At 56.7% G+C, this 21355-nt stretch overlaps 2 protein-coding genes across 2 annotated transcripts; one reads left to right on the forward strand and one right to left on the reverse strand.

Moving 5' to 3' along the window:
- Positions 1-269: 269 nt before the first annotated feature.
- Positions 270-4008, reverse strand: PDYN (prodynorphin). The gene is made up of 3 exons (XM_048962886.1): positions 3937-4008; positions 1637-1778; positions 270-1382 (listed from the first exon to the last, which is right to left on the reverse strand). The coding sequence occupies exons 2-3, from the start codon at positions 1763-1765 to the stop codon at positions 816-818; spliced, it is 696 nt and encodes a 231-aa protein (XP_048818843.1). The 5' UTR covers positions 1766-1778; positions 3937-4008; the 3' UTR covers positions 270-815.
- A 3107-nt stretch (positions 4009-7115) lies between these two features.
- STK35 (serine/threonine kinase 35) lies at positions 7116-17638 on the forward strand. The gene is made up of 2 exons (XM_048963295.1): positions 7116-7563; positions 11075-17638. The coding sequence occupies exons 1-2, from the start codon at positions 7116-7118 to the stop codon at positions 11785-11787; spliced, it is 1161 nt and encodes a 386-aa protein (XP_048819252.1). The 3' UTR covers positions 11788-17638.
- Positions 17639-21355: the final 3717 nt, after the last annotated feature.

Consider the following 21355-nt stretch of genomic DNA (forward strand, 5'->3'; position numbering starts at 1 on the left):
TGCTTTGCTGGCATAGAGCTGCTGCTGTTGGTCATACTGTGCTCAATAGGAATGTGTGGGAACGGGATGATTTGATTGCTGTGCCTGGGTTCACAACCACACATGGCCTTAGGGAAGCAGTAACAGGATTTGTGGGCACTCCCAAGGCCTGGGTTTGGGATATGTGATCCCCTTGTGCTGAGGCTGGATCCCCCCAGAGGAAGATGATGCTCAGCACCCACCATGGCTTTGTTGGCATCTGCCTTTTATTGGCTGTGGAGGGAGCAGGGGGCTCAGGTGGGGTGAACCAGAGAGCGTTCTTGTATCAGGGAGGGCAGCAGGACCAAGTGGAACTAGGATGAGCAGAATGCAGACTGGGGAAAGGATGGGGACGCTCAGCCCCCTGCTGCCTTGCCACCCCTCCCTATGGCCACTGTACAGTCCCCGGCCTGCTGGCTGCATCTCAGCCCTGCTCAGTCTCATCCTTCCTGGGGCTTGGAAGCTGTTACCTCATCCACCAGCTGTGATGTTTTCCAGCTCCTGCTGTGCATCTGCAGCTGTGCCAGGGCTGGGGATGCATCCCCACTGGATGTGCTGCCAGCAGCTGGGGTGTGATACCATCCCTTGGGTACACAGGGTCCCTAAAGGCTGTGCAAGTGAACCAGGGAGAGACAACAGGGGGCAGAACTGGAGCATTTGCAGGGCTGGGGTGGGGGTGGCAGAGCCCATGGCCCTTTGAGGAGGATGAGGCGAGGATGGTGGCAGCCGCTTGGAGCAGGAGACAAAGGGATGGGGATGGGGTGATGGCGGCACAGGGTCCTGTCCCATGCCAGGCTCTATAGGTCTAAGACCTCCCCTGAGTAGGCATTGGGGTCCTCATCCGAGCGCGTGGTCACCTTGAACTGCCGCCGCAGGAAGCCCCCGTAGCGCTTCTGATTGTCCCACTTGAGCTTGGGCCGGATGCGGCGCATGAAGCCCCCATAGCGCTTGTGCAGCTCTGCCAGCTCCTGCCCCTCAGCCCCCGCACCCTCGGGCTCCTCACTCCCCCCCGGCCCCGGGTAGTTCTCAGGGGCCACCTGCTCCCCTGGATTGTGGCTGAAGCCCCCCGACTTCTTGCTGAGGCTGCCCTTGCTGTGGGCGTTGTCGCGCAGCAGGGACAGCAGCCTCCCCTTGGCCAGCGTCTTCATGAAGCCTCCATAGCGTTTGGCTGGTGCCAGCGGCAGCTCTTCAGGGCTGGGATCCTGCTCTGGCTCTGCTTCATCATCCGCCTCTGCTGGGGATGCTTCTGTCCCTTCTGTCCCCTCGGCCAGGGCCACCAATGGGGCCAGGAGTGCCAGCGCCTTCCTGCAGCTCTCCCACTCGGCGCCAGGCGGAGAGGAGCCCTGGCACTGCCACAGGCACATCTGCAAGACAGTGGCTGTGACAGCACCAGCATCACCCAGCACTCGGGTACCACCACCCCATCCATCGCCATCCCATCCTCTGGATCCATGCCACCAAGCTCACAAGGAGCCAAACTTTGTGCCTTCCCAGAACCGCTAGGTGCCAGTGACCACAACCCGCAGCCCATGCACCACCACCCCGCGACAACCCTGAGTTGTCCCTGCTGTTGTACCCCAATGCTGAATGCTGGGGGCTGCTCGGGGCCAACACTCACCAGGGGCTGGATGCTGCTCACGGTGCCACGTGCCTGGTTGGCACAGAGGGAGCACTGGGTTGCACAGTCAGCAGAGGCTGTTGCAGCCAGGGAGAGGTAGAGTACCAGTGCCAGCACCTGCTGTGCCATCGTGCCTCGCTGCCTGGGGAGGGTGAGAGTACAGAGAGCATCACCTATCTGAACCCAGAGCTGGGAGTCATCACCTGTCCATGCCCAGAGCCTGTCTGTGTGCAGCAGGCACCTACCTCTTCTGCCTGCTCCTGGGGAGCTGTGCCTGCATCCACATGACTCACCTCCAGGATCTGCTCCCAGGGGAGCGACCCAAGGGATGCTGCAGGACACTGACCCCGTGTGGGTTCACACACAAGGACCAAAGCCCCACCCCAGCTTTTGCACTGCCCGGCATGTATCATTTGCAGGCAGTCTCTCATTCCTTCCAGCATCACAGCTCTCTGCAATATTGCGATCGTATGTTTGTGTGGCACAGAGGGGATGAATCAGCCCTCCCCTTGGCCTTGGGGAAGAACAGTGCTGAGACAGAGCTGCTGGCAGAAGGGGATGCAGGGGATGCAGAGGCACCAGGTGACCCAACTCCAGCACAGCCTCACCCTGTGCTCCATCCCCTGCATCCCTCATCCCACCTGCTGCTTCTGCATGGGGAGGGGGAGAACGCCAATCCCAGGTTTAATCCTACCTGCCGGCTGCGACCACCACCCTCCAGGGCTCCAGGAGAGCCCTGCACGAGGCCAGGAGGGCTGCATGCCCTCCACTGTGGTTGGAGTGGGGCACCAGAACCCCCAGCAGCTCCTCCAGAACCCAGGGGCCGCAGTGCCACCAGCCCCATGAGCAAGAGCCAACCCAACAGCATCCCACTGCCTCCGCGCCTGCTTCGATCCAAGGTGGGAAGGCATGACCCAGAGGGATCAGTTACACATTAATGACGCATATTAGAGACTATTGTATTCTTTGGCACTGTCTGCTAATGTACTCTAATTGGCGCTGATGAAGACATGTTAATGCCACGGTATTAATTCATGCTAAATTAAATTTGAATTTGAATTATCTTCACCATCGTGTGTCGAGAAATCTGAGTTCTTCAGCTGCGCTGCACAGCCCGAGTGCAGCGATGGGCACAGACAGGCACAGCAGCACTGACAGCCCCTGCTCATCTCAGTGGCACGGAGCGAGGAGAGAGGACTCACCTGCTGCTAAGGTAAATGCTGCTGTGCTATCGTGCCTGGAAGCTGCAGCCCCGCAGTGCCCCGTGCACCCGATGTGAACGTACCTCAGCACAGATGCTCCCAAGGTGCTCTGCCGTCCTGCTGCTGCAGGAGGAGGAGAGAACGGGGCAGGGAAAGGGGAGGCAAGGCAGGGCTTTAGGTGAAAGTGAGAAGAGATGATCAAAAAGGGGAGAGACAAAAGGAAGAGGAAGAAAAATGGGGTTGGAATGGGACCTGGAGCACCCTGAGGTGAGCTCTGCCCGGAACATCCATCCTGAGGAATGCGTCTGCACGATCACAGCAGCGCTGTAAGAGACTGGGGTTGCCCTTGGTTCCTACCCGTGTCCTGTGTGTGCTGCACGGCTGCTCCTTCTCTGCCCCTTTTCTGCTCGGGTTTTTGGTGCCAAGATGTAAGACAGCCCCAGGTGTGTCTGTGCACCACAGCTCTGGGTTACAGCCCCGGCTGCACCAGCACAGAGGGATGGGGAGCAACCCTGGGTGCGCAGCAGGTGGCAGAGCACAGCATGGCCACGGAGGGCTTTGCTCCCAGCCATCACCCCCTGTAGCTCTGAGCATTTCCACACGGAGATGTCACCACACAGTGCAGACACCCGAGCCGCGGGTGTTTCTCCCAGACAGCTTGGGATCCTACAGACACTTGTGGAGGAGCAGAGCCTGCTCCCAGCAGCTCTCTCCTCTCCTTACATTGACCTTTCGAATCACAACACACCCGGCGTTATGCCATCACCCATCCCGTTCCCTCTGCCCTCTCCCCGAGCTCAGCTTTGCTCTGGGGCTGTGCTATATGAGCAAACAGCCATGGCATCAGCATCACCCCGAGCCCCAGCAAAGCGATGCTGTGAAACCACCGGGGGATGAGTGGGGCACCTGCAGCGACCGTGTGAGTCTTGAAATAAAGCGATAAAGCAAGGAGCAAAGTGCGAGATGCTCCCAGCACGGCTGCTCAGGGATGTTTTGAAACAAACTGAGTCACACTCCCTCGAGCAGCTGTGATGCCCAGCATCAAGGTGCGTGCGGGTAAAGGGAAGGGAACCCCAAATCCATGCACCCCGTCCCTACCTGCTGCTCGCCCCGTCCCGCTGCGCTCTCAGGTCAGGCTGAGCTGGGCATGGGCCACGCTGGGTGCACACCGTACTCACCGCCCGGCGCCCGCCCGCCAGCTTTTATGGCCACCGAGTCTCCTCCTGCGGCGGGGCCCCACTCCGCTCAGCGCTGCGGAGCCAATCGGGGCGAGGAAAGCCGTGAATAATCAGCCCCGCAGCATCCCAGCCCCAGCCCTGGTGGGCTCTGTCGCTGCAGCCCCAGGGATTGGGTGTGAGCACTCCAGGTTGCTCCTTGGTCACTGCTACCCCATCGGGGTCCTCGGCATGGGCAGTAGGCAGGGGTCTCTCTTGGCTGCTGGGTGCTGAATGCAAGACCTGCCCGAGGTGTGGGAGATGGGGAGCCCCCAGCCTCATGTTCCTGGCTTGGGAAAAGCCCCAGCCTCCTGGGAAGCTTGGGAGAGGACGGAGGCCACCCAAAGGGCAAGGGGCAAACCCAAACTCCTCCTGGGGACAAACCCAAAGAGCTGAACCCAAAAGGGCTGGGGGAGAGTGGTGGTGGGAGGCAGGGAGCCCCTGCACCCTCTGCTTAGCCCCGTACCCTGGACACATTACCTCTAAGCCCATTTTGGGGATGGGCAGTAATGGAGAACACCCAACCCATGCACCGCTGTGCCCCATCAGCACTGCATCCTGACAGCCCAGTGCCCACACATTAGACCAAGGCACCCTGTCCCCATCCCATCCCCATCCCATCCCATCCCCACTGCCCCACTGGCTGCAGCGCAGCCCGCCCTCTCGCCTTGAAGACGGAGCTATTTTTATCGGTGCTCAAGAGGGATGTTTCCCAGCAACCTGCCTCTCTCCCCGGCTCGAGCACCAGCTGCCGGACGCAGTGCCCGCGCTCAGCCTTCCCCGTGCACAGGGGAATGGACATGGCTGGGAGCTGGCTGCCTGCACTGCCACCACCACGTTTGGGGTGCCGCATGTGAACGGCACGTGGCATCTCATGGGTTTTGCTGGATGTGGGTTTTGGCTCACCCAGGCGCCCAGGGAGCAGGGTATGGAAGGGTGAAGCAAAGGCCGAGCATCTCTCATCTCCCAGGGCTGGTGGAGGGGATGTGATCTGCGGAAGCTGTGCTGGGAGGTGGCAGTGCTGCAGGGATGGGGAGGCTCAGTCCCCATGAGGGCACAGGCAGGAGGTGTGTGGTGTTCTGGTGTGTTTTCAACCCCAGCTGAAGGTTTGCAGGCGCAGAACAAAGCCGAGAACAAAAGGCAGCCGCAAACCACAGTGGCATCCTCAGTGCTGTGTGGGCAGCCCCGGGAGGTTTCACCCTCACTACTGAGCACCACAGGGTTCCACAGAAGGTTCTCACACTGAAACCATTACATGTAGCCAGCAGCAGTCCCTATCTCATCCTGCACGTCCCCAAAACCTGACCTCCTGCTGGTGCACTTAGTTCCCATCCTGCCTTAGTGGCTCCAAGAGCCCCACCTCCAGGTGTGTGCTCAGGGATTGCAGTGTGGAGCATCCCAAAAGCAGGATCAGATCCTAGCACATGAAAGCAGGCAGCAGGATCAGATCCTAGCACACACCTGGAGCATCCCCATCCCCAGGTAATGCCCCATAGGGACTGGGGCTTCTGGAGACTGAGCTAACCCTTGGGCACAGGATGGAGCAGGTGCCTCCACGTCGCTTGCTGCAGGAAGAGATCGGGGTTCTCCCATCCCCAAAGCACCGCAGCCCCCATTACTTCCTATGTGTGCAGATCTGGATGCATTCTGGTCCCTGCGGTCCGGGTGGGTGTGGGGGTGACATGGCCTTTTTGGGAAAGGTACTGCCACCAAAGCCACCCACCTGCGAGCGTAATTAATATTCATCCGTCTCTTCCTAATGGGAAACTGCCTGTGAGTCATGCTGACATTTCCCTGGGACAATGGTAATTAAGCACCTGGGTAAGAGAAATGAGCCGTAATAGAAAAGTTTGCTTTAACTGCATCAGTTCTAAGAGGGTTCGGAGAGGAGGGGGACGAAAGTGCGAGGCACAGCGGGTGGGAGGCAGCGGCACGCAGCGTCAGCGGCACCGGGCTGTGCCCGGGGGCTGCTCCCGGCCCGGCCCCGCAGCGGTGCAAAGAGGGACACGGTGGGGGAGGATACGGAGCAGAGAAAGGGGCGACGACAGCCGCAGGGACAGCGGCTGCGGACTGAGGGCGGCAGTGAGCGGTGTTCGGGGCTGCCTCGTGCTGAGCTGCCGTCGGCCGCACGCTGTGCCCCAGGCATTAGGCTGGAGGAAAGGGGGCAGCCCCGCATCGCCTGCCGGGCAGGGAGGTGAAGGGCTTCCAAAGTGAACGGAGCTCGAAGCACACGCAGGAGATGCCCACGCTGGGTGCGTGCAGCCCGCAGAGCCACCGCAGGGTCTTCATCTGCGTATTTCGGGGGGAAGACGGGGCGGGGGATGCGATGCGGAGCAGAGCGGGCTCAGGGGGAACTTCACCGCTCCCTGAAAGGAGGTGGGAGCGGCTTCTGCTCACAATGGCCTTACGCTGGGGCAGGGGAGGGGCAGGTCGGGCATCAGGAGAAATTTCGCCTCGGGAAGACCGGTGCTGCTCTGGCACAGATTGCCCAGGGTGGGTGTGGGTGTGTGTGGGGGATGTCACCATCCCTGCAGGCGTTCCAGAACGTGGAGATACGGCAGCAGCGGATAGAGCGGGGCAGGCCGACCACACGCAGCCGTTCCGTCCCCACCGTTACATAAGGCCACAAACCCCACCGGGGCGGAGCGCTCCCCACGGCCGCAGTGTTTACAGCCGCGCGGCGCGCACCAACCCGCGGGGGAGCACCCGGCCGGACCCGCGCCGCTCTCGTCGTCTTCCGCGCCGAGGAGCCCCGCAGGTGGCACAGGCAGCCGCTCCCACCCCTACGGCCCCGTCAGCCCCGTGTCTTCGCCGCGATTCCCCCCCCCCGGGATGCGCCCCACCCCGCCCCGCGCCGCGCTCCCCCCCCGGCAGCGCAGTGGTACGGCCCGGCGCGCCGCGATTGGCCGAGCGCTTAAAGGGGCCGGCAGGGCGCGCTTTTCCGCCCTCCGATGCGGCGGCGCGTGCCCCCTCGCCCGCTCGGCGCTCCCCGGCGCGGCGCTCCGCGGGGCCAGGCGGGCGAGGGGGGGGGGGCGCGAGCGGGGCTCCCCCCGCGGTGCTGCCATGGAAACGGCGGACGGCGGCCGCCGAGGGACACAAAGGGCGGCGCGGCGGCGGCGGGCTGCGCGGCGCGGCCCCATGGCGGCGGCGGTAGCAGAGGAGGAGGAGGAGGCTGCGGCGGTGGGCCCGGGGCCGGGCGGTAGCGGCGCGGGGGCCCCTCGGTACCGCCTGCTGGCTGAGATCGGCCGCGGGGCGTACGGCGTGGTGTACGAGGCGGTGTCGAGCCGCAGCGGTGCTCGGTTGGCGGTGAAGAGGATCCGTTGCGACGCCCCCGAGAACGTGGAGCTGGCGCTGGCCGAGTTCTGGGCGCTGACCAGCCTGAGGCGGCAGCACCCCAACGTGGTGCGCTTCGAGGAGTGCGTGCTGCAGCGGCACGGCCTGGGGCAGCGCATGAGCCACGGCAACAAGCGCAGCCAGCTCTACCTGCGGCTGGTGGAGACCTCCCTGAAAGGTACCGCCTCGCACCTGCCCCGACCCTCGGCTCCTTCCTGCCCGGGTTTCCCATCCCTCGGTCCGTCCCTGTGTCCCCCTCTCTTAGGGATTCCCTCCTATCTCGGTTCCTATAGGCTGCTGGGCTCCCCCGATGTCCTCCCCCAGCCTTCCAGCTCTGGAGCCCCCCCATGGATGCTCCCATTGATCCCTTTTTCTTTCTCTCTTCCTCTTTGTCACCCCATTGCTTAAATCTCTCCTGTGCTCAGGCAGCCCTCCCTGCTTTCCCCAAGCTGCCCCCAACTTGTTAAGCTCTTCTCCATCTCTTTTACTTTACAACTTTTTCCCCCACTCAGCCCTGCATTGCCCGCACTGTGCTGTGTCCCCTGACCCCATTCTCTCTCTCCCTCTGCTGCTCACAGGGACCCCTCTCCTCCTGCTTTCCCCCTCCGCAGCCCTTCTACTTTGTGTTCCCATTGTCACCTCCAGGCTCAGGCACATCCCTCCATGCCTTCCCCATCCCTCCATCACACCCCATTTCTGCTTCTCTGCCCACTGCCACAGCCCTGTGTGTGCCTTCGGTCCTGCTCCTGCGCAGCCCCATCTCCTCCAAGTGCCCTGAGGCTGTGACCCCACTTCTGTGGTGCCCTCTGTGTTCGCATGGGCTCTGGCAACTTTCGGACCGTTCTCTGTGCTCTATCATCCCTGTTTCTCCACCACTCTGCTGTAGAGGGATGGCTGCCACTTCCCCTGGGTCCCCTTGGCAGCATCACACAGCTGCTGGGGTCACCTCCTGCCACCACCGATGACTGTGATGGTGACATCTCCAAAGCGCTCTCTGCCTCTGCTCCTTTGGCTGCTGTCAGGCCCAGCTCTGCCAATATGTAGTGAAGAGGTGAAAAAATACTGGAGCCCCATCTCCTGTGTGCCCCCAGTGCCTCTCCCGATGCCTGTGCCCCTTGGGGGTTTGGTGTCCCCTTGTGGAAGGCTGCAGAGCTGACCTCTGAGCAGATCCACAGCTCCCAAACCCTTGAGAACATCTCTGGACCTGTGTGTGACCCACATGGCCCTGAGCCTGGCTTCTTTTCACTCCTCACACGCACATCCAAGGCAGTGTCCCCAAGAAGGGCACTACTCTATTCTTTGTGCACCCCTGTGAGGTGGGTGCCTGCCTACCACACAGAGAGCTCCTGGTGGTTGGGGTCTCTTGCCCCACTTAGGCAGCATGTCTCAGGGAAGGCTTTTGAGGAGCTGTCAGTGCTCCCCACCCATCTGCAGGCAGGTGGAGAGCCCTCTATTCCTTGCAGAATCACCTCCCTGCTGCTGGGAGAGCTTTGCTTGCCTTAGTCCCACTTCAGCTTCTCCCTCTCTATGCCTGCATTCCAAGTTGTGTTATCTGCTGGTCCCAGGCAGGGGCAGAGGCTGTGCTCACCACCTTCCCCACCTTTGGCTTTGATACCGTACTGATAGATATTGCTGCAGCAGAGCCAGGAGAGCCCCTGAGCTGCCCGTGTTCCCTTCTTGCCCACAGCACTGCCGGCTGAGGCAGCAGTGGGCACGTGGCTGTGCAGCCGTGCCATTCTGCACGACCGCAGCGTGGCTATTTACAGGCTGCACAGATGCTGTGCCAAGGCTCCCGGCTCAGGGTGTGTGGGGGGGTTAATCTGAGGCTCTTTCTACATCAGGAGCGTAACTGTCGGGATACCAGGCTATGCCAGGTCGCAGCTACAGCGTTCAGCCATCATCTCCATCGTGTTAAATTGATTATGCCATGTCTCATTTGAGGCAGAATGCAAAAAGGCAGTGCAGTGCGCAGTGCTGAGCCTCGAGGAGAGGTGTGGACTTGAGCAATGTGCTCAGTGCCCCAGTGTGTGCACACGTCCAGGTTCTTGTGCATGGCTGTGTGCACTGTTAGCTGCTCCTGACACACAGCAGCGATGGGCAGAGCTGCTTTGTTCAGTGTGCAGAGCTGGGGCTGTGCTCCATGGCACGTCGCCCACGGGTCCAGGTGCCTGGCTTCATGCTGCTGGCTCCCTTCTCTCCAGTACAACGTCTTTGCACAGTGGGAGTTAGAGGTTCCATGCAGCACTGGGGAGTGGGAGGCTGGTTCTGCTGGCATTAGATTGTTCCCAGTGATGCTAAGGAAATTAGCAAGCTGCTAATGAGCTCCCAGGACAGGCTGCAGGGTAGTGGCTGTGGGGATGGAGGGATGCACACTTGGTGCCGGAGCTCTGGGCTCTTGTCTGTGTCCCTTCAGCTCTTGGCAGCTTCTCTTGCTAAACTCTCATCTTTAAGAAGTGGCTTGCCAGCTCTTTATGTTTAAAGCTGTTTGTTTTGAAGGCAGGAAGATGATTTAACAACTCAAACACTTTCACATTATAGAAAGAAGATGAGGAAATATTACTCTTGGCTTCAACCTCTCCCAGCAGCACTCCACCCAAAGTGAAGTGCACCGTGCTCCCAGCTACTGCTGGGTCAGCGGCATCCTCCCTGTGGCCCCACAGCTCTGCAGGCACATCTTGAATCTGAGCCTTTGTTATGCTGAGCCCAAACCTCAGCATGTCAAAGCCAGCGGGTCTTTGCTGCTTTCCCCTTGGGATGGGGCTGCTGGGAAATGCTGTCTTCTCCCACCTGTGTTCTGTGCTGTGATGCTCCCAGCTCTGTGCACATGGCACTGCTGTGGTTCCTCGTGCTGCTGGCTGACAGGAGCTCCCTGATCCCTCGTGCTGGGCACTGTGCTCAGCATTTTGCAGACCCCAGGTGGGAGCTGTTGCCCCCCTTCCCCCCCCTCCACCCCCCATCCCAGCTCTACTCCTCATGCTCTGCTGAGGGCAGGGAGGTGCAGCCAAATCTTTGTGTTGTGCAGGATTTGATTTCCATAGCAGTAGCCATGGATACAGACTGTTTGTGCAAATAACCAGTATTCCCACCCACACCAATCGCTGACCATTGTGGATGCCAGAGAGCCTGGGGCTCGATGGTGCTGGTAGTGCTTGGCTCTACCTGCTGCTGGGAGTTTGCTTTCCCAGATGGTCTGCAGGCCTTTGCTAAGAGAGAAAAAAATAACTTGGTAAAGTAGGTGGAGTTCTTGAAGTGGTTTCCAAACACTCAGATTTGCCTGTGCTTTGCTGACTGTGGTAGAGGCAGTTGGATCCATCAGCATGGCTGAGATTGCACTTAAACATAGTTGGCTACTTGAGCTTCCAGTTTGTTCTCTTTGAAGACCTGTTGGTGTTTCACTAGAGCTGTAGGAAAGTGGCAGAGCTCTCTCAGCACAAAGACAGTGCCTAAGCAGCGTGCATCTGGCCTGAGAGCAGCTGGTGTGCTGCAGGACTCTGGCCCTAGCAGTGTTGGGTGTGTGGGTGACTCCACTGCTTCCCTGGGCAGCCTGCCCCAGCGCATCTCGTTCCTAAAACCTTTACTATCTTCATAAACCAGCCTCGTGTCTTGCCCTTGTTCTGAGTTAGTGTGGACACCTTCCAATGTGCCTGTCAGAACTCACTCTTTGTTTCTTTTTGCTCCATTTTGGTAAGGTGAGAGGATCCTGGGCTACGCGGAGGAGCCTTGCTACCTCTGGTTCGTCATGGAGTTCTGTGAGGGGGGGGACCTCAACCAGTACGTGCTCTCACGACGACCCGACCCTGCCACCAACAGGAGCTTCATGCTGCAGCTCACCAGTGCCATCGCCTTCCTGCACAAGAACCACATTGTCCATCGGGACCTGAAGCCAGACAACATCCTGATCACAGAGAAGTCCGGCACCCCCGTTCTCAAGGTGGCTGACTTTGGGCTCAGCAAGGTCTGTGCTGGTCTGACAGCTCGAGGCAAGAAGGGTGGCCACGAGAACAGAAATGTGAATGTGAACAAGTACTGGCTGTCTTCAGCTTGTGGCTCTGATTTCTATATGGCCCCCGAGGTCTGGGAGGGGCACTACACTGCCAAGGCTGACATCTTCGCCCTCGGTATCATCATCTGGGCCATGATTGAGAGGCTCACCTTCATTGATGCTGAGACCAAGAGGGAGCTGCTGGGGACTTACATCAAGCAGGGGACTGAGATCGTGCCCGTCGGGGAAGCGCTGCTAGAAAACCCAAAGATGGAGCTGCACATCCCTCAGAAACGCAGGACTTCCATGTCTGAGGGCATCAAGCAGCTTCTGAAAGACATGTTGGCTGCTAACCCGCAGGATCGACCTGATGCCTTTGAGCTTGAAACCAGAATGGACCAGGTTACATGTGCTGCTTAAATTCAGGGCAGGGCACTGCTGTGCTTTGCAGCTGGGTAAGTGATCGGTAGTTTTTATATTATTCTGTCTGCTGTCCGGCCTGTTAATGCACTTTGTAGTGACACAATGGAGTCCTTTATGTTCCCAGAGCTATTTCTATAGTGACTCATCAGAGCTCTGTTTCTGAGTGGTGTTTTTTTCCCCACCTATTCTGTTGCAGCAGTACAGTAGAGGTGAGAAGCAATGAGCAGCTGCGTGTCCTGGTGCTGCCCAAAGCCCAGGCACAGCTCTGCTCCTTGGGGCTGGGATGGGGAAGCATGTTGAACACCTGGCATCAGCTTTGGGTGTGTTGGTCCCTTCCAGAGACAGGGAAGGAGCTGCCCCTTCTGTCTCCTCCATGTGCTGTGATTTCAGCAAAGCTATGAGAGCTCTTATCTCTCAAATACGGTGCTCCTTCCCCACTGATATTAGGGTAGGGCAGCTCAGGTCTTGGCTGGCCTGCAGGGGAGGCACTGAGCTGAGTGGCAGGTGGGTTCTGGCACAGACGTGACTGTTTTCCTTGCTTTCACTTGCAAAGCATGTGCATCCATCTCATTTCATTTCCTTGCTAAAGGCAGGACTTCAGTGCCAAGCACAGTTGCATAAACCCAGTGGGATGCTTTGGTGTTTAACATCCGAGCTGAGATCTGGGTCTGCTCAGGAAGGAAGCTTACAGAACATCTGTGCTCAGATGGAGCTTAGTTCATGCAGAGTCCCTCCCTTTTCCCCCAGGCTCAGGTTCTAAATAGTCCTGAACTTGGCTTCTGCTGCGTCCTGGTCCTTAGTGGAGGTCTGGAAGGACACCCATGGATGTGGGATAGCTGGTTGTGTCACTCAGCAGTGACACCAAAGGAATGATCAGTTCTGCCTTTATGGTAAAGCTGTATGTAAACAAGAGCTGTTACTATGGGATTCTCCTGGCCAAACACTTCAATGAAACTGGAAAATGACAGATTACAGGGTGAGGCAGATATCTTTCCAGCCCTGCTCTTTCACAGGCTGCTTCAGAGCTGGACAGTGCTGCTCCCTGATTCTTACTACCAGAAACCAAACAGATTCTTCTGGATCAAAGTGAAGCACAGATACAAGAGGGCAAAGAGAGCCAGAACTGCTGCTGTTGCTGGCAAACACCCAGCTGTCAGCTTTGTGGTCAATGGCTGTGTGCCATCCACTGCCATTGCAGGGTGCAATGGGGAAGGCAAGGCCACTTTGGCAGGAGGTGCTCCAAATTCTCCTTGCTGCTCATCTGAGTGTTCCCAAGCTCATGAGGAATGATGTGCCATCCGTGCAGAGTCTGCACACACAGCTTTGTGATGTGCCACGTAGCTTCTGTGCTGCCTCCAGCATCTCTTGGTGGTCCTCTGCCTGGGACTGCTGTGCTCCAGCAGCCAGTATGGAATGTGCTTTTAGGGGATGGGCTGCTGGGGCTTATCCAACTCGTGGCACCCTTACCTTCTGTAGGAAGTGCTTGAAGTGAACCCCAGAGAAACAGGAATACAGAAATGGGAAGCTCCTTTGGTAGGTGTGGTGTCATCCCTCCTGGTTTGTCCAAATTGGTCTATGAACCACCTCCTTTCCTCTCCTAGCACAAAATGCACTAAATCCCTCGAAATTTCCACCGCAACTAATTGATGTGATGTGACAGAGTCTGCCAGGGGCTGGGGTTTGGTGCTGGTCCTGGTGTGAACGTGGGGTGGGGATTAGAGCAGGGCCATGACCTGTAGCAGTGCGAGTGCTTCAGGCGTGAAGAAGTCCTGGGTGCAGAGCAGGGCACCCCACCTTGCACCCTGGGGCAAGGGATGAGGCTTTTAGCAGGGCAGGGATGTGCCTGCTCAGAGCTGGGGCTGTGCAGGGAGGGTCAGGCTTTGCTGCTGCCATCTGTGATCACTCGCCCCGCTGACACGATGCTGCTGGGTTATGCAACCAGCCTGTGCCCTCCGGGGAAAATTCATCCTGCGCATATCTGCAGAATAGTACAGCAGGGATAACAAACATGGAGGGGACAGTCCTACCCTGGGGCTGTTTGCATAAAACCCAGCTGCCTTCTCAGCCCCCCCCCTCCATCCGTCCGCCATGAGCTGCCACTGATTGTCTGGGGGTGACGCAGCTGCAGTGGAGATGCTGTGCTTACATAAGGCAGCGTGGCCCAGATAGGAGCCTGGCACTGGCCGTATGCTCCCTGCAAACCCACAGCAGTGCACTGTGCAGCAGGAGCATTCCTCCAGCCTGCTTTTGTAGGGCAGTGGAATTGTCTGGGTGCTTTTCCTACAGGGCTTCTGAATGCATCTTGTGTGCGTATGTTCAAACCAGCCTACCTCTGTGAGGCTTTCATTTAATGCAAAGCTTAAATCGGAAGCTTGAGAAGCTTAAAATGGGATTTAGGGCAGGGCCTGAATTCTGCTCTCAGGTAATTTAAGCTGACCGGGAAACTGAAGTAACCTCTGCCTGCTTACTTTGGGCATTGCGTGCAGTGCAGGGCTGGGCAGTGAGGTCCCCTTTCCAACAGCCCCAGCTCCTGTGCAGACCTGGCCCACATCATGACCTGGAAAACTGTAACCCTGACCCCGGAAATCAGATTTTCCCCCATCCTTCATCTCTTCTGATCGTGCTTTGCATCCCAGCAGCTCTGCCTTCAGTCCTGCTGCGGATGCTGCACAGACCTGCTGCTCGCTGTGCCTCTTATTCTGTTATCTTGCAAAACAGAAGGATTTGGTGTCAGCTCCCAGCCAGCGCAGTGCTTCTGGCCTTGCTTTCAGCTGAGCCTGGGTTAGATGAGCTTATCACTGCCTGCCCCCCAAGGCAGCAGCGTGTCCTGCAGAGGTGGGTGGCATTCCCTGGGGATAACATCATCTTTTCTGAGCGTTGCTTCCTCATCTCCTGAAGTACTGGTTTATCCAAACCTGAGTTTGCTGTTCCCACAGATGTGCCTTTTTGGGCAAAGGGTCAAAAGCCTTTCTTATACATCAGTGGTTGGGTTGTGCTGAGTACCTGCTGATAGCCTCCTGATTGCCATGTGACAGCCCAGCCCCGACTGCAGCAAAAGCAGTATTTCACCCTTCCTTACTGATACAGCAAGGCTCTGTAAACTGAAAAGCAGCTGGATCTGGAGTTGTTTTGCTGTGCCTTGCTGCCCTTGCTCCCCAGCGACCTCCATTCACCCATCAGCAGTTGGAGCTCACGCACAGGTGCAAGTCCCCTCCTTGCTGGGTTGGTTTCTTGCAGCTCTGCCCTCATCTCCTCTTCCCCTGGGTCCCCTTGTGGGTGTCACTGTCTATGCCCATCATTCTCATAGCTGCCTTCCCAGGCAGTGTTTGTGCAGGATGCACTGGGCACTCATTAGCCAAGCTCATAGATCCTTAGATGCATAGAATGTCCTGAATTGGAAAAGACTCGTGAAGATCATGCAACACCTGGCTCCACACAGCACACCCAGGAAGTCGTTGAGGTGTGTGGTGCAATGGGAGTCTGTGTGCTGCTCACTAATCCTGTCACAGAAAGAAAGGGATCACAAAGGGCAGCATCGCCCACCGCCACAATGTAACACGTAAGAAAATGTGTACTTTTAATTTCTGTAAGGTGCCAAACTGCAGTGGTTTTGTTCAGTGTGGAAGGCAGCTTGTTCTGTAAGTCATACTCTGTAGTGAAACAGGATTTTTGGGATAGCAGGCAGGAATGTGAATGCAGAGCGATTCGGGCTGAGCAGTGGTGCTGCCCTCAGCTTTGCCCCATGTTCTGACACTTTCTGGTGGCAGCTGAAAGTAACTGCTGGCATTTGCCTTGTTCTGTTTGCATCTGCAAAATCATAGAATCAGTGCAGCAGGGCTGATACTGAGCAAGCTCAGCTGTGCAGTGGCACCTCTCTCTGATGAGCACATCTGCACAGACACCTGAGCGCTGTCAGTAAGCAGCTGACCTGTAGGAATCCACCTCTGAAGGGCAGGGATCGGTGCACATCAGAAACGGCTCTGGCTGTGAGCTGCCAGCGAGAAGGCTGCTGTGTTTGGGTACATTGTGTCTGTTAGGGCATCAGTAAAAGTGCCCTGATGCTGCGGGAAGGGACCTCATCAGCACGTCAGGGAAATGTTGGGCATGGTTTGTCAGTCCTGGCATGGACAGAGCAAGCTGTGGGGTGACAGCAGCATGGTTAGTTCCTCTTGGCCGTGGCAGCAGCTGCAGCACCTCTGGGCCACCCTGCTGGGCACCCTTCAGGCAGTGTCACATCCATGTGGAGAGGAGCAGAGCCCTGGGCAGGGCTGGGTGGCTGCACCTCTGGCAACGCGTGGCTTTGCTGCTGTGAGTCCCACATCCCTTCAGGGAAGGCTGTGGGGTTGGATTGAAGGGAGCTGCCAAGGAGCCCTGCAGGTGTGTTTGTGGAACAATGTGGGGGTACAGTGGGCTCTCAGCCCCCTCCCTTGCACCCTGCATCCCCACGCAGGGCTGGATGATGTGAGCACAAGGAGCTGCCAGCTTATGTCTTCATGCCTTGGTGAGACCCTCTGCTACCCTGAGGACCACGTTCTCATCTCCATCTGCCGTAAGCTGCACGTTGGTGTCATCCTCATCAGTGCTGCGTGAGGGCTGTGGGCTGCTGGTTCATGTTCTGCTGATGCTGAGCGAACATTCGAGCTGATTAAAACTGGAAGTGGCGTCAGCAGGGGTATTAAAAGCTCTTGAACAAGCCCAGAAACAGCATGCGTCAATGCAGCGAGCTTGGAAGCAGTCAGACCAGGATCTTCCTTGAACTGCTTCTGCTCCAGGGAGGCGTGAATAGCAGCAGCACAGCCCTACTTGCTGATGGAGCTGCACCACAGGAGGAATCTTACGGACAATTCTTCACTCTGTTGCTCCTGCCCTGGTGTCCCAGTGCCTCCCACAAGATACAGAACAGCTTCTCTCTGATCCCAGCTGAGTGCAGGCAGCCCTGGCCTCTTTAAAAGTAGATTCTGCAGGCGTGGATTTCTTTAATGAGATTTCCTGGGACTAAGGGATTGGAATCATTTGCTGGGTAGTGGTTATGGCACAGTTTGTCTGTGGAGCTGGGGGGACATGGCTGTGCTCCCAGCACCGTGAAGGGAAAACCAAATTCCCCATTTTCTCCATGTTATGTTTCTCAGAGCTGAAGTTTGGGGGAAGATTCAACTGCTGTTAGTTGTGGGGAAAACTATGTCATGAAGCAGCATGCTGCCCTAGGTTTGAAGGTTTGTGCATTGTTTAACCAGGAGAAAAAAAGCTTCTGTGCAAAGCTGAGCTCTGCCTTCCCTGAGTGCGGTGCAGGGTTGCCCCTCCTGCCCCAAAATCCAGGCTCTGAGCATCCTCAGGGGCTGCACAGAGTGTGGCACTGCTCTTGGTTGCATCCAAGTGGATTTTAGCAGCCTCTTGCAGAGCACTCAAGAGCCTGAGCTGCTGCTGACGCACAGTACGAGAGGTTCAGTGTGACCCCAAAGTCCTGGTGTGTTCTGTGCTCAGTCACATACAGGTCCTCAAGGACAGTGCCATCACGGGCAGTGCTGAGGCTTTACCTTGCAGCCCATTCCTTCAGTTAAAATTTGCTTAAAAAATCATACAATACCTTGAGTTGGAAGGGAGCCACAAGGGTTGTAGAATGGTTTGAGTTGGAATTGACCCTTAAAGGCCATCTGCCCCAACCCCAAGCAGTGCACAGGGGCACCCATGGCTCCATCAGTGCTCACAGCCCCCAGCCTGACCTGAGTGCCTGCAGGGATGGGGCACCCACCTCACCTCTGGGCAGCCTGTGCTGCTTCCCTGCCCTTATCATAAAGAGCAACTTCCTAATAGTGAACCTAAATATCCCTGCTGCATGTGCAGAGTTCCCCAATTCCCAATTCAGTGATTGATTGTATCTTCCTCCAGTGCACAGCATCTCCTAACTGAAGAACTAACGTCCTACAGGCAGTGTAATGAAGTTAATTAATTAAAGGAGGCTAAGGGGAGGAAAGTCTCACTGCAGTAACTGGGACAAAGCCATGCACATATCTGATCTCTGTTTCTCCTTTCTTGTTTTTCCTGCAGGTTTATTTACCAGGGACCCATCATCTCCATTATGTGCAACAAGATAAGGGAAGGTGACAATACAAAAGATCCTCGGTCTTCAGGATCTCTGGCAATGTGAAATGTTTGGGTGTTTGTTTTGTTGGTGAGCGGTGTTTGGGGGGCACAGGGGAGCTGCAAGGGCACAGGCTGGGCACTTATCGTGCTCACCTGGACTATTGAATGAGATCCAGAACACAGAGCTGCTCTGCCCAGCTCTCCCCATGTCCCCCTGCTCTGCAGTTGGACTTTACAAGAGTTAATAGGCAGCTGTGGTCTGCTGCCAGACAGGATTGCTGAGCCCAGCCAGGCACAGGTTGGGGTTTAAAGCTATTGTTTCCACCTAGGAAATGGGTTTGCATCTGGAGTGCATTGCTTTAGAGGTGAGTCTTACAGAGAGTGCATTGCAAGCAGTAGAATGTCTTCACAGCCAGGCAGCTTCTGGGTAGGTGCATGCTGCCTGCACTAGAAACAGCTGTTGTTAGGTAGAGTAGCATAAGCTGGAAAGGCAGTGGGGAGTCAGCACTGCCCTGCGAGGGGCAGAGCCTTGTCTCCCTAATCTGGGTGTCATAGAGATGTTTGTTAGGGGCACACAGCTAATGGGGAGTGTGTAGGTACATTTCAGCTGCGTACATGAGAAACTGAAAACAACCCACTACTCTGAGCCACTTGGTGCCAAACTTCAGTTGTGAGGAGCGGTGCTTGGGAGAGGAGGTTTGGCCTCAGTGGCTCATGGGCTGGATCCTGGCCTGCTGTAAAACACTTTTTCCTTCTAGGTAACTGTCTCAATAAAGTAAAGCTGGTTGTAGTTGCTTGGTTGCAGTCAATACAGCTCAGGTAAGGAGACTGGAACCTCAGGCCGATCAGTTAACACTCAGTCTCTTTGCCTATATTGTAGCAACACTAACACTCTGGGGCTATGTTGCTTGTCTTTAGACATTGCTCACTGTAAATGCAGTGTACAGCACCACCTCTTTTCCAGCCTCTGGGGCCTGGGCAAGCTAAAATGCTCCCTGCTGAGCTGACACTGTCAGCATCAGTCTGGGGGGCAGCATCACTGCCACTGTTCAGCCTCCACAGCACCAGTGCTCAGGCAGAAGGGGGTCCCTTGGATCCCACTGCCCCTCCCCAACTGTTGGCATTGCCCTTCCCCTGGGCAGAGTTGGATGGCCCCACTCACGCCTAGCATTGCCCCAAGGGCCATGGTGAGCTGAGAACTGATCTCTCTTGTTCACAGTACAGTGTTAGTGCCCTACTCCAAACCTTCATTCCTCCACCCGATAGAGCCTTTGTTGCTTACTGACTGTCCCTGGCATGAACTGGTGCATGCAGGAGGCTATACCCCCCCATCCTGCTCATGGTTTACTCTTCTGGAAGGGTCCCTTGCTGGGAGAAGCCAGCTTTCCAGCAGGAGGTCTGCATGCAGGACATGGAGGTGGGAGGTGAGCACTGGGGAAAGTACCCCCTCCTGGCCCATTGCAGGTTCAGGCCATCTTCAAACCACACGTTTTCACCTCAGCTTTTGCATTTCAGATGTGTTTGTAAAGCAGCTTGATGTTAGCGAGCTAGACCGTAGTGCCTTACTTAGGAGTTAGCAAACACTTCCGAGGACAAGCCCTAGGCTGCTAGCCTTTGGCCAACATGGATGTTTCCCTGTTAATTTGCCCTTTTCAAAGCATTTCTCCCTGATGATTTTGCTGCTGTTTGCGCTCGATTCCTGGATGAAGCTGCCTTGTGTTTACAGCTCCTAGCACCTCTCCTCCAATTGCTTTAGCCCAGACCAAACTTGTTCTGTGGAGCGAGGTGGCAGCATTGGGTGTCTCTGCCCACCTGGAACTGTCGAGCATCTTCTGCAGGCTGAACCCTGCGGAGGGAGTTTTTGGCATTGAGCTGCATCGCTGGGAATGTTCAAGCTTAGGATAGCAACTCCAAGGCTGGGACCAGGGCAACTCCATCTCCTGGCTGGAGCAAAGCATCCAGGTATGGAGGGGGTTGCTGTCATGGGGGGGATCCAGTGCCCTCCTGCCACCCTTTGGGCTTTGCGGGGTCCAAGCTGAGCCCAGCGCTGGGGGTGATTGTATGAAACTGTTTACTTCTGACTGCTGTTTACAAGAGGGAGGTGGGTTGGGGGGTGGGGTGGGGAACAAGCCAAGCCTCAGGAGGATTGGGGAACACGTTATCTGCACCAGGCTGCAGCAGGGCTGGCTGTCAGCACCATGTGGCTGTGCAGGCAGCTCTGCAGGCAGCGTCGGTCTGTGGAGAGGAGAGCAGAGGGGTTAGGTGAGCCCCCCTGTGCTGCTGTGTTTGAGGCTTAACGGTGCTAGTGACAGATAAGAGTTACCCTTGTGGTCTTCCTTTACTCCTCAGGACCCAGCTCCTTCACATATCAGAGGCTCCCAGAGCCTTTCTGGAGCAATAAGATTTTAAACAAGCATTTACCATCGTTGTGGAAATCCTCCGTTGTGTGCGTTGTATGTCTCCTCTGTATGCAGTACCGAGGCTGGGTTTAAGCCTGCTGATTGCCATGGGAGGAACACGAGCTGCTTGCTCCATGCTGCAGTGTGACAATGCCACGTCCCACCTGTGGGGCATGGGGACACCCCTCCCCCCTGAGGGCAGAAGGCTTAAACCCAGACTCCAAAGTAAAGTTAATAATATTAGTAAATGAACCTGTATTACTTCCCTTTTTTTTTTTTCCCTTGCACAGAAGCTGGTGATCTAGGACCTATGTGTGAACAACTTTATATAAATGTTTTTTTTTGTACTTGGTTTACTCGGGTTGGTATGAGACGTTCTATTTAAGTTTTGAACACTGTGGATACCCTGATGTGTATGAGTGGCAGAGGCTTTGTAAATTAAGAGACGTTTGTGTGAATAAAGTTGTTTGATGGGGTTGAAAAGCCACACCATTTGAAATGGAGTTCCGTGCATTTGTTCCCAGCTGTGCTGTTGGCAACACGTTCGTATGGGCAGGACTCCCCACACAATCAGAGGGGGTTACATCCACCACGATTGGACTTGGAGAGCCAAAAAGAATGAGCAGCCCTGCCTGCCACCACCAAGGAAAATACCCCACAGAGCTGATACTTCAGTAGCTACCAAACACTGCCTGTCCTTGCACAGATGCTCTAGATCCACAAGCCAAAACTCACCCTTCACAGCATCTGGAGCCCCCGTGCCATCATTGGCATCCACAATAGGAAGAGCTCAGAGAAGATGAGCTGTGACAACAAGAAACCCTCCTTCGTGCAGGGAAAGGCAGCCAGGGATGTCCTGAGTGCCAAGGACATGAGGCCACCCCTGAGCAGGCAAAGGGACACGAGGCCAAGCTGTGCCCTTGTGTGACAGCTCCCCTTGCCCAGCCATCACTGCTGTGCTGCATAATTGCTGCCAACAGACACCCAAAGCAGATGCTTCCAGCCCCATGGGGCTGGCTGGCCCCAGCTGCCACAGTGTTAACAGGCAAGTGCTGGGAGCAAGCTGCATGCCTTCCAGGAGCTCC

The sequence above is a fragment of the Lagopus muta genome, chromosome 16 (assembly GCF_023343835.1).
Source record: "Lagopus muta isolate bLagMut1 chromosome 16, bLagMut1 primary, whole genome shotgun sequence".
NCBI lineage: Eukaryota > Metazoa > Chordata > Aves > Galliformes > Phasianidae > Lagopus > Lagopus muta.